Raw genomic sequence first — 13,380 nt, 5'->3', positions numbered from 1 at the left:
CTATCTTTATCTAGTTCTTATCAGACATGAAGGGATTTGTGAATGTTTAAAAACCATCATACTCACTCTTTATTTTAATTCAGAAAGAGTGACATATCACATAATAATTGTTTATTAATTGGTGTTTGATTTTTTTTAGATAAATCGTTCTAAAAACAATGGAAACTACTAAAATATAGCACATGAAGACTAGAATGGATTATAGTTTGTTCGGTTGGGTTTGTTTGTTTGTTTGTTTGTTTATTTGATTTTTGTTTGCTTGTTTGTTTATATTCTTTTTTGTGTGTTTGTTTGTTTGTTTGTTTGTTTTTGTACCGTGACTAATCTCTACTAATGCCTGAACTGTTGGATATTGCTATTCATTTTACATACAATACAAAGAACCGTTAACATCTTATTTGATTTTATTATTTGATTTATTCAACTAAACAGAAAGTATTATGCAGATTAATTTTAAAACCATGTCCTCAGATCTCAGCACTGAAATGTAACACTTTATCCGATCCATATTCATTTAGCCTACAACAAAAACAGAAATGAAACGAGTACATATCTGTAATTGTGACGCGTTTAGAAAACTAATGTTTATCTTTTACCAATTAAAGTACATTATTTTATTTTTTTCACTTCTCGTGAACAGATTTACCCTTGAAAAGATATACAATATTGCACAGACCGGATTTTAGCATTGACTGTAACCGCTAAAGACATATGTCGTCAAAACATACTAATGTTTCAATGATGATAAATCAAATTTCCTCAAACAAAATAGCTCAAAATTGAAAATAGGAATGGGATTCGAAGGCCTTTTGTGAGTACAAGGATGTGAATTAGATATACATAATACCTTAGAAAATAGATTTCTTCCTATGCATGACAAATATTGTTATGATAACTACTCCAATACAAATGATACATCCCACTGAAACACCAACAACAATACCTGTTGTTGAATGTCCCTGGTCATAACGCTGTCTCCCTGGTTTTATGTTCTGGGTTGACAGGTCGTTAATGTCTAGGTAGTAATAAAAATACAACCAGATTACACATAAGCAACAAATATGACAGATAAAATATATGTTTGAATAGCATGGGAAACAAACTCTTTAATTGGGCGAGCAAGGCTACACTCATTTCTTATATAAACGGACTTAGGCTAGCAATAAATATCTGATCAAGTAAACTCATATGCATAGAAAAACATAAATATGACTCTTTGCCAATTACGTATGACCGGAAATAGGTGTTTTAGCATCCACACAAGATGCATGAGACAAATATACAGTTGTTGATATTTGCATTTTGATAAATCACAGACCAACTTGCAAATATATAAATATGTGGCTTACACAAGCATAATACGTCAATAATTAAACATACGTCTGGTAGATCTTTCAGATATCCTACAAACATTCCTCATCTGTCTTGATGGAGCATGTTCTAGGCCATGCAATTTTAGTTTTATGAAATCTCGTAGAATGCCATCCACTAAAATCAAAGATAATTTTTGCCATATATAAGTATTTTTAACAGCTGAATGAAATCCCCGAAAGTGCCATGACTGGTTTCTTTAAAACAATTTGTTAATTATACAATAAAGACAGTATCAGAAAATTAACGTGTTGAATGGATTCTACTTAATAAATAAATGAAATTAAAAAAAATATATATAATTCATTTTGAATTGACAAAACCGGTTTACGTTAGAAAACCAATTTAATACCCACAAAGCCGATAAATTGTCTATACAATTGCAGTCCTAGTTTATTTGACAATCTTTATTACTTTTATTATTTCATTTCATTTTTTTATTTATTTATTTTATTTTATTTATTTTTTTTGTGTTTGTTTTTATTTGTATTGTTTGTATTTGATTTTCCTCATCCAACTATTTTTACCCATACATCTATTTTCAATCTTTTCTAAACTTAGGGGTGCAAATGCTATTTAAAAAAAACAATTAAGTAACAGCGTCCAAATTATGGATTTAATGGCATGTCCTACTAGGGAAATATTTGTTGTGTACTGATAATGTCCACTGTCCATGAGGATCGCTTCCCCAGAACTGTACAGAGGTAAGTGTGATGTTAATAGATGTTCTATGATCCATGGCTCTTCCTGGCAGAATGTTTGAGGTGAATGAAGCTGGTGACGTGAGATCAGCAACCAATGTACCGGCATGGGTATCATCCATAAATAAAGTCACCTCAACGTGCTCTAAATAGTGTATATGGCAGCTATTGTTAACCATGATTTCATACTTAGCCATCCGCCCGTTTTGCCTGCAAATTATGAATTTATGCCATTTTTCTTCTGCTTTAATAGTAAAGAACATGTACGAACCCAATATAAATGACAAGTTGTTGGAGCCAAAAATCGACACCTAAAGACTTGATATCAGTCAGGTGTAAACTGTAGGAGTACGAAGTTAAATGTACTCATTTTTAAGCCTTTTACATATTTATATTAAAAAATTGATTTTTCTTCATTATTTTCCAAAATTTTAAGATGAGAGCTATGAACATTTAATTAGAGAAACGAGGGTCGTATAGAGACTTACATGATATCACATGTTAATTTCCTGTCAGACTGAAATCAGGCTTCCATTGCCTCTGAGGTCAAAAGTAAAATTCGTATTGGTTAATCTTATGATTAATCCTCTAAAAGATGACCAGCAACAGCAACAAACTATATATTCACATATGCATGTGTCGTTGGAAGGGGTGATGGCAAAATAAAACAGATTTTAATGTTCGTTCAAGTTTTAGAAATATTTACGAATGTGACCTAATCTGCCTTGCTTTTTCGAAACAACTGCCAAAGATCAAAATGAAAATGCCAGGTACTCAGTCGTGTCATTGGTAACTTATTTTCCATCATGAAAAATTTCATAACGCTTACATATGTTTTAATGGAAAGGTTCATTCACTTGATGTGATGCAATGCAAGGATTTCTTCTATTAAACTAATATTTTCAAACTCCTAGTAGTTCTCATACTTACGGCATTTTAAATGGGTATCTTGTTTCGCACGTTATTTTCCTGCCAACTGGTATCCAGTCGTTGGCTTCTTCTACCATTGCATCGACATTTAAAAGTCCGAATCCAAACTGTGGTGAAACTTAATAAGATGACAAAACATTTTTTGTTGTTGTAAATTTTAACATTTAATGATACTGGTCTTATTAATGATATAAATTACTCATCAAAACACAATACTGGTCAAAGTACTTTTTCAAAGAGTAACCAAGGGAACCAAGGTTATAGCAGTAATCAAAAGAATGTAATCCAGGGACAAAGACCAGACATGGAAAACAGACATACACAACAAAGAACATAAAGTAACTAAAATCATACATACAAAGTAACAAAAGCAAATGAGCACCTCGGACTCCACTAAAAACTTGGAGCATGGATCAGGTGCAAGACACTATGATTGTTCTCAGAATTATGTAGATGACAATATTGCTTAATTTACTTTTATACTAATTACAGTTGATATTGTTCTCTATTATAATAGTTTATTTTGTAAATACTCGTTCATGTCCATTACCTTCAAACCCAGCACCATTACATTTAAACGGTGTTAATGATGGCTTAAACTGTAAGGTCAAATTACTTCTTGCTGTTCTTGTGAGTATATGCATTACATCTCGGTTTGAAAGGTTTGGTCTATAAAACATAATTTTTGAGACATCACACGTGTAAAATTTATCGTTAGAAAATTATTATTTTTTCACTCTTTGGTATGTTTAATTTTTATTGAAAAGTGAAATAGTACGACCAATAACCTTGCCTATAAAACAAACCCACGACTTCAACTGTTATGTTGACTATAATCAAGGTTCGACGCGACAATAATGGCCAATGAAATTTGGTCTTGTTTTTACTTCACTGATAACAAGTACTTCTGGGTTTACTATACTGCTTAAAAATTAAGTATATAACATAATCCATAGTCTTTTGCCAGAAATATTTTATTATTGTATGGCAGAACATACTTTGCACTTAACATGACAGCTATTGCACCGGAGGCTACGGCTACTGCTGCTGACGTCATTCCAAAATTATCAGTGGAGCCATTACCTATTGTTGTTAGCTATGTATACAGTACAAAACAGCCTCAATATAAGAATTTACAAGAATGATGTTGTTGAAAATGACGAAAATATGAATATTCAATTAGCATTTTCGATAATATACAATGGCTGAAATATATATATATATATATATATATATATATATATATATATATATATATATATGCTTTTCGTGAAAGTCAATTTGTTAAAAACAAAATTCATATGTCTATATTAAATATATATGGGTCTGAAAAATTCCCAACGATGTTAGAACTGTCAAATCTGCGATGCAAATTTTTGATCGTTGCATCGCAAATTTGACAGTTCTACATCGTTTGAATTTTTCAGACCCTTCTATAAGTTAACATTATCTTCCCTGTATCAATTTGATAATTATAATGATTAGTACAAATATATAGAAGTCTAATAATTACTAAAAAGATATATAATAGATTTGTCAACAAGAAGTTATTTATAGCCGTTTTATTTATAGTAAACGTCACTTTCAGTTTCGTTTTAAATATAACGCGATGTCGCCTAGTAACTCTTAACGTGTTCAACCATGATTATCTGCAGAAGTAGTGAAACCGGTAGGAGATGGAAGATACGACATTATTCATTCAATAATGTGTTTCTTCACTGTATTGTGTCTATAAATACAGATACATATTAATAAACAAATAAATATTATATATATTAAAAAATATATTTATCAAAAAAATATATATACACAAGTAACCTTAAAGTTGGTATAATATTTTTAAAAGATAAAGATGTGAGAAAAGAAATCAAAATAAAGCATTACCATTTTGGGAAAATTGTTATTACCAAGTGTCCTTGTGGGAGCTGATATCATGATAGCACTACATTTCTCTCCCGTGGGCATACTTCCTAGACCATGATCTACACCTGTTAAATGTTATAAAATAAAAAGGATGATAATTTTAAAAAAAATAATAATAACCTCTTATGTTATTTGTTAAAATGCAACCTAACAAGAGGCGGCTGTCTATTTGCAAATTAGGCAAAGGACGCTTACCTTACCAGCACATCTGGCCCATGGCACCCGTTTTAGTGGAGACCGGGTTGCTAATCTCCTTTTGTTTCGTTGTTGCTCCGTTTATTCCATGCTCTCTGTTGTGAATCAGTATTTTGTGTGTCTATAATTTATTCATTTAAGTATCCCTCGAGTCATGGCTTCCTTGATTACGATTACTCTTAGACTAGTTTAGTAAAAATGCTAATGCAAATTTCCGATTAGATATTATTATATTTATACTGAAATTAATTAAATTAAATAGTTATCAAGGGAACCACGATTCTAGCGGAAAGCAAAAGAATGCAACTAGAATAGGTATGTGAAAATGTCTAAGAGACAACAACCCCATCGTAACGATTCACGAGTTTTTGGTGATGGTCATAAAACTTCTGTAGTTACGAGTCGACTTCAATCCAGTAGCAACATAACCTTAAAAAAATATTTAAATAAAACTGCACACTAGAAAATGTTTGCTGAATGTCTCAAAACTACGAACTACGAAAGTCCTTCTTAATACATCTTCTATTTAACATACACATACAAGGTATCGTACACCCAAGAACAAATTCTCATTGAAAGAAAAAAATCCTATTTTCGTTACCGTCAATATTACTACATACAGAAAACATATATATAGGTAAACAACATTTGGGTTGGGATAGCACAAACTGGGTCCAAATGTAACATACATAAAAAAATTGTTTGATAAAAATTACACATGGTAAATTCTAACGTTTAACGACTTTCCCAAAAAGAAAATGCATTTATGGTCAAACTCTTCGCCATGTTTGTTAAAAGTTATGGATTACTCAATCTAGGTGCCTAAATACTTAAATATGTGAAGCGAACAAGTGTAACAAATGATGAATTTAACATTCTTGTCAAAACTACTCTGAATGTTGGTGCACGTCATTCGTTTATTCAGTATTCCAAAGGAAAACAATTTCTGAGAATTAGTTTCTATCAACTTTGTAATGTCACGTGTGATATATAAACAGACGGGAGCACTACCTGCCACTCTAATCTCTCAAATCTACATTCATTTAAGAGGCAGGTAAATTTGGTCTATCGATTTGTCGATATTGGTAATGTACCTGCTACCAATATCGCGTTGATATTATTCTTAAATTCGTCATATGCACAACTTTCTGGGACAAAAAATTGGCCACCATTTCCACTAGATACTACATACAGTGATCCTTTTCCTCTTCTTCCCTACGTAAGAATATTAATTTTATAACCGCGTGTGAGAATATGTTTATTTCCCTATTTCTCACTTTAATCTATCAATATACATCAAGAGCACTTTATCATATAGTTTTACGTGATTTATTTCAGTTCACTTTCCTTTGAAGACAGATGGAATATTTTTCTATAAGCCAAGATTAGTAAACCCATCGATTTCATTTAGCCATGATTTATGGGCCGTTTCTTTTAATGTATAGTATATTTTACGATAGATGCGTCTTATGTGTGTTTAATCATTTATGATGCAACAAAAGTGATTTATTACTAATTCTTTGCAATACGCCCTTGTAAATGCATAATAAAGATATTTAATACAAGAGTCACTCCAGGGATGTCCGAAACAGATTTGTCACTGCTTTAATCAGTACTTGCTTACAAATTTTGCAAAAGTAATTGACGTCCAAACTTTCCTTTTGTGTAAGAAACAATTCGATTTTCTATTTTTCATAAAAAATGTGGCTGTTTAAGTTCATCTATACTTGAACATTTTCAAGCCTTAAGGTTCATTTTAGTAACTAACCGATTTTGCTCCTTCTTCCATGGTGTGACGAAGGGCGAAAGGTATTTTATAAATAGATTTTCCATCAACACCTCGCGAAAAACTGCAAGAATATATATCCACAGAATGTTTATATCCGACACTTAGGGCCTCTGCTGCAATCGGTATATTTTTACCAGGCACAACGTATGCTAAATCTAGAGCAAACGAAACAAAGAATAAAAAATCAAAAGCACATAAACACGAACCGTACTAATTACTCATATGAACTCATGTTTTTTTTTCTATCTATCAATATATTTAGATAAGCTTTTACCCAGTCTCTATTTGCACTTGTTTAAATCAGTGATTTATTCAGAATTTGTATTGATTACTAGAGCATTTCGGTTGTTATTACTAAAGTCATTAAAAGATTCGGGTTAAAACTAACCTGCCAGTTTTGCACCAAAAGCAATGCCAGCCCCAAATATGCCATTGTTTGCTTTGGCAGCTATTATCCCAGCAATCTCTGTCCCATGTCTAAAGGGAAAAACATATTTATTACATTATCTGAATATGTGGCTCGCTTGAATTACTACAAATAATGTAATGTGTAGATACATGTAGAACAATAGAACAACCCAATGCCATCATCATTGATAATAGAAAAAATATATTTAAAAAATTATGTTCTATACGGCCTTTTTTATTCTAAAAATGCCATTCGGTCGTAATGGAAAAGTATGTCGTTAATTCACCAAGTACAAATCTTATATTAGTCTAGTAATTTATCTCTGTTTGGGAAAGGATGGAGTATACTGGTTCATAATACTTACAAAAGTAAAAAGTAAAACATTTTAACAGCATAAACACCACAAAAAAATAGAATTTAAGACAATCAAATATTTGTACTTCAATTTTACTTTAGTACTTTGTCTGAATCGCTATAGTAAACAGAAATTAACATTCAGTTTTTCATATAACCCGTGCTGTTAAGAGAAGAAAATTATAAAGAATGCACTGTAATTTTCAAAATTAAAGGAAGATAACTCTGTAAATGATACTCAAATACAATAGAATCTGTTGGATTTTCAATGTTGATTATCCCCTAAGGGCAGGCAGAATTGAATGAATAATTACATATTTCATAGTTTAGGCCCATAAAGCAACTTAATTACAAAAATAAAAATAGGTAGCCTTTTTCTTTGGGGTGTATCACATTTTTTCAAACTTTTCATGATTTTTACAAAGAGAGCTACTTAAATGTTCAGGAAAAAGACACTGTTGATAAAATCTGTGAGTTTTCCATAAACCTCTGATACAAACCGAACAACACCAAAATGTTTAATATATCGAATAATGTACCTATAATGCAACATTTTAAATGTTAAAAAGGCAGTGTTTAATTTGTTTAATTTGTGGATATATTAGCACTTTCAAATTTAGTATATGGAACTTACTGATGTCTTAGTATAGTTGATAGAGGATATCTCCATGCCTGTAAATAATTTAATTCGATAAATAAGAAAAAGTTCCAAGAAGTATCCAGCTTATGCAGTCAAAAGTTTTGAAAACTTATCTGAAATGATATCGATGATAAAAATTTTAGCCCAATCCGCTATTCCGTGTATCGTTTTGTTGCTATAACTATATGTGATCTGTTATAATTCAGCATAATATTGTCATATAAAAAGTTTGATTATGTATATATCGGATCCAGATTTCGACAGATGAAGTTCCGGTTTCCGAATTGAGTCTCACTTATGATGAATTCTATCGATTCAAGAGGTAAGTTACTTTCTGACTGTTTCTGAATGTTTAGAACAAAATTCAAACCCTTACGTTGTAGCAATACTCATTCACATATTGAATCTATCAAACGATTGTTCTAGCAATAACTAGTATTCAATAACTTCAATTAAGGAATAACATTGCTATTCTGGAAATTTATGAAGACCCCTTTTTTCTTTCATATAGTTTGATATACATTGTTTTAAAATCATACAATGTTGTAGTATCTGTCAATAATTTTAATAAACGTTCATTACTTTGAAACGTTCTTTTTTCTCCCTCTCCTTCAACTGAAAAAGGAGAAAAAAATACGTTTAGCCCTTTAAGAGCCTCGAAGGATTTTGTTTTCGTTGTAATGAACAAATGATTACAAAGTAAAGAACAAGAAAAGTGTATTAACAGTTCAGTCAATGGTGCATTCTTGAACATGTCTGTATATATTATCTGTTTTACTTACAACTTGGTTTTGGAGATCTGGATTTGAGGTATCAATTCCTGTATCTACTACGCCAACTGTAACTCCAGTACCATTGTAACATTTGTTCCAAGCAGGAATAACATTGATACCATAGTCTGGAGGCCCGTTGCCCTTATGAAAATAAAATCTATATCTTTTTATATCATTTGAGAATATGTTCGGCTATGATGGCACATGATCAAAGGGCTGCTTTATATATTTGTCACAATATGTCAAGGTTTTCCAGTGTTTAAGACGCCTTGCATAACTGAATACAATTTTACACAAGGGAAGTATATTAATCTCGAACTTAATAATCGGGTTCTGTAGAACATAATACTCATGCTTATTTTTCATGAGTTGAGAACGGCAATAAATACAGTACTATCTTCAAGTAAGATGTAAATGTCCAAATAAACTGAGTAAGACAGCACAATTTTGTGTGAAGTGTGTATATTTTTACACAAACAATATGTAAGCGGAAAGACAATGTGTGGAAAACGTCTGGGTAAATCATGTTGATATTTATGACCTAAAAATGCTTGTCTGTAGCATTTCAACTTATTGTAAAATTTAGAAGAGAGTCATTCGTTTTTACTCGAGCTTGTGTCTAGACATCAGGAAAATATTTGTTTCTGGTCCCTTTGTGGTCCCTCTTTCTAAAATTTCAAGTTTTAAGCTCGAACTTGATACCAGCCTTTCGTCTGTGTCATAGTATGGTACTTTCTAGTACAATTTACGGGAGATCCATTAACTACTTGTCATCTAGAAAACACAAGTTTCGTTTACCATAACATAAAATCAATACCAAACTTCCATCCTTTCTTTTTAGGTTTAAACGTTGTTATAGAATAGTATGAAGATTGACCTACTAACATTCACGTAAATGCACAACAACAAAGTGTCAATAGACGACGAAAGAGCCATAAGACAATAATGATAATAAGTAAACGTAAGACAGCAAAATGCTACAGAATACATAATTACCAAGTACCACTGCTTGTTGAAGTAAGGATCATCAGGAGAGTTGCCACAAAAATGTCTAGATACTCCTGAATTTGGCTAACGTAAAAAAAACAAGACTTCTACTATTTATAATTTGGTTATTGAATGAAAATTAAAGTACCACGTATGTTAACAACATTCAATATTTGTCGGATACATTTACAGTTCATATACACCCAAATTGTCTCGATGGATAACTAACAAAACTGTATGCAATGTATCATATATATCTGAGTGGATGTGCAAGTGCATGTATGTGTTAATTTGAAATGATTTTTTTACAAAATAACTTAAAAAAAGAAACACATATAACTAACTGCCTATCCTATTCTAATGCTTCGGTGTCGTTACAGAACTCTTTTTTTCGTGAATCTTAGTATATGCTGTTTAATATGACACCAACCCATTTACTGCATACCTGTACGTTTGGGTGAGACCAAACAATCGGTCCGGAAACAATGAATGGATATACTATCGTCAGGCTGAAAATACCAATATACATTTCTGTCTGTTTTATTTAAAAGCAAAATTTTATGACACATTCAAAACTCTTTACTCTGAATGTAGAGGTTCAATGATAAAAAAATATATACCATAAAGAATTCAATTAAGATGATATATCGCTCTTTTAAAAATACCAAAATATGTTACTTTCATTATATTTATGTAATAGACCAATGAAGTTTCTGCACAAAATGATTCTTGATGATACTGTTTGGAGCATTTTGCTTTGACGTAAAGGACAAATTTAAGAGTCAGCGTTTAAAATAGGGAACAACCGCTAGAAACTAAGGGATAATTCTGAAAAATCAATCACACCTAAAATAAGGTACTCACCATTGCTGTAACAGAAAGAATGTCGACAATATGCTACGTCCCGTCATCACTATGGTGTGAACTGTCCAGCGATATTATCTACTATGGACATTATCTGTTTGCGACATTGTTCACCTTTCAGCAGGCTGACCTTCTTCCTTGTAAGATATGCAGTATGCTTAATCTATAGATTACAAGAACAAATGAAATAGTTGGACAACAAAACAGGACACAAGTGTTGTAATTGGAGATTGAAGTTCCCTATTTAATTGATTGATGAATCGTATAACCCCATCCTTTCTGTGATAAAGTTTACTGAGTCCTAAGAAGATTGATACAGTTATACTAATAGACAGCAACATAGGTAACATTTACCTATTCGTTGAATTAAAAATATTTATCGAAGTATCATGAAAGTGCCATATCAACATACAATGTTCCGTGTTGAATACAATTTACAAATAGTAAAAATTAATGAACATTTACGTTTTTTTTTTAATCGTTATTTCATATGTATACGTAAAATCTGTTTTGATTATAAACATTTACTCATTAGTAATTCAAAGCAGATTCACATTTTAAAGCGTCAAAGGTACTTTTTATATACAGCCTGTTTGAGTTTATTGTTTACATGTATTTGTGGTATTTTCATAATTGAAGAATAAATTAACATGTGATTTAAATTTCAGTTTTTGATCAATGCCTTGAATTTTCTTTAATTCTGAGCTATAATGCAGGAAATATATTTTGACAAAAGGAAGAATTCGTTTCAGGTGCACCTATACTAAATCATGAAAAAGTCTTCAAAATGTCTATTGGCTATACTGATCTATATTTGCTCGATTTCTGTATAAATCTATATGAAATTGTTTATACGTACAAAAAGCTTATAAAACAGAAGATTCGTATTCGCGTCTTATAGAGTATGACAAAAAATACATCATCTGTGGACTAATATGTTCAATTGTATATTATTATCATTTCATTTCTAAATCATTACATTTTTTAAACCGGAAATACTACTTAAGGCTGTTAATGTAACATAAAATCTTTATATAACAGAAGAAAACATCAGTCGACTATTCAATGTATGAAAAGAACAAAATATTGACATACCACATCCAATAGTGTATTTCTTTATCTTTTAGTCCACATGTATGAACAACATTGTGTGTGTTTATTGACATATAGACCTTATCACAAAGTGAACACGGATATCACATACAAATTTACCTTTGATTATTTACAGCGAGTATTTATGTTATCTCTTTGTCTATGTTTGCCTCTATTTCTTTGATGAATTTCCTTTCTACATACTTGATTTATGCTTTATCACATAATAATAAAATTTCATTATTTTTTGCCGTGTTTAATGCGTAAATGGTCAATTTTACGATACAATGTATTGAATGAAGAATGGCATAATGTCGTTGTGGAATTGTTTTGCATATGTAATTCAAAAAAAGGATAAGTAAGCTAATGCAGAATCAGTCAATTACATTCAGAAATGTTAAGTAAAACATTTCCTTCTTAGAGAGTTCTTTTAGTGTATAAAATTGGAACCCCGACCTCTACTTCACCGCCACAGAAAGCACGGATTTAAAATCAATAAAATGTTTGATACGACTGAAATGGAAATACCATTTGACACAGTGGCTCCCGAATTCTGAATGATTCCAGGCACTTCCCCCCCCCCCAAAAAAAAAAAATCAAACCAAATATTTATGTTCTGATATCGCACACTGTAGTACAATTTTAAAAGGATTCACTAATAGTCAAGATAGTACCTTGGATTAAAGAAAATGTTTGTTTTTTTCCCTCGCTTCTACACAGTTCTAGTTGTGTCCCTGTCTGTCTTCGTGATATACAAAATTGAGGAGCAAATATCCAAATGAATTTACTGGAGTTATATAGTTAAATTTTATGTAGAAGTGTCTGTGCCTGCTCTTTAGTACTAATCCTTAAACGGTTGTGGTTACAGAACTCAAATTATTATTTATAATGTGTAAGGCATCGTTAATCGACCACAATCATTCCTAAAGCATTTGCAAGGACTTTTTGGTTTGCTTTTTTATACAATTGCAAATAAAATATAGAAATAATTTGCGTATGACGAAGAGGGTTTGTTTGACATATCGCGGGGGGGGGGTAAATATGATATTAACTTGTTTCTATCCTAAAACAAATCAAATATCCATGAACATTCAATTGAAGAACACATACGACTGTTTGGCTATACTTTTTTTACGTAATAGCAACCGCATTAAAAAATCATTACCATTCACAAAAACAAAACAAAATTAAACTAAAACAAGAGGCTTCAACGAGCCTGAATCCCTCACCTGGTTAAATTTTGCTTTCAAGGGCAATAAATTTAACAAGGAGTTGTCCAACAATTTTGGCTCAAGTAGACTTTGACCTCAGGTAAATCTCATCATGCTGAACAATTTTACCCTATCACAGAA

The 13,380-nt window shown here is 31.4% G+C and overlaps 1 protein-coding gene across 3 annotated transcripts; it reads right to left on the bottom strand.

Annotated features, from left to right (window-relative positions):
- Positions 1 to 386: 386 nt before the first annotated feature.
- LOC148604620 (neuroendocrine convertase 2-like) lies at positions 387 to 12,143 on the bottom strand. Of its 3 annotated transcripts, none has more exons than XM_088549531.1 (17): positions 12,032 to 12,143; positions 10,937 to 11,099; positions 10,518 to 10,581; positions 10,082 to 10,156; positions 9,095 to 9,226; positions 8,307 to 8,344; positions 7,298 to 7,386; positions 6,889 to 7,064; positions 6,215 to 6,335; positions 4,887 to 4,990; positions 4,001 to 4,098; positions 3,553 to 3,671; positions 3,003 to 3,120; positions 2,005 to 2,282; positions 1,381 to 1,488; positions 848 to 1,015; positions 387 to 519 (listed from the first exon to the last, which is right to left on the bottom strand). In XM_088549531.1, exons 2-16 carry the CDS (start codon positions 10,981 to 10,983, stop codon positions 849 to 851), a joined length of 1,734 nt encoding a protein of 577 aa, XP_088405657.1. In that variant the 5' UTR covers positions 10,984 to 11,099; positions 12,032 to 12,143; the 3' UTR covers positions 387 to 519; position 848. The 3 variants fall into 3 exon arrangements, with proteins under 3 accessions (XP_088405657.1, XP_088405659.1, XP_088405658.1); XM_088549533.1 differs by having other exon boundaries at positions 944 to 1,015; XM_088549532.1 differs by having other exon boundaries at positions 10,937 to 11,073; positions 12,032 to 12,097.
- Positions 12,144 to 13,380: the final 1,237 nt, after the last annotated feature.

Source organism: Perna viridis, chromosome 10 (genome assembly GCF_037379345.1).
Source record: "Perna viridis isolate PV_CMFRI_1.1 ecotype Kerala chromosome 10, ASM3737934v1, whole genome shotgun sequence".
In the NCBI taxonomy this organism is placed as follows: domain Eukaryota; kingdom Metazoa; phylum Mollusca; class Bivalvia; order Mytilida; family Mytilidae; genus Perna; species Perna viridis.
Note: the sequence above shows the minus strand (reverse complement) of the source record. Positions and strands in the feature narration are given on the sequence as shown.

Bases quoted from the DNA above. Each gene is read 5' to 3' on its own strand.
- LOC148604620 (XM_088549531.1), bottom strand. From the start codon at position 10,983: ATGACGGGACGTAGCATATTGTCGACATTCTTTCTGTTACAGCAATG. The intron at 9,227-10,081 runs GTAATTATGTAT...TATTTTCATAAG, and splicing joins TCAACAAGCAGTGGTACTTG to GGCAACGGGCCTCCAGACTA. The intron at 3,121-3,552 runs GTAATGGACATG...CATCTTATTAAG, and splicing joins TAATGGTGCTGGGTTTGAAG to TTTCACCACAGTTTGGATTC.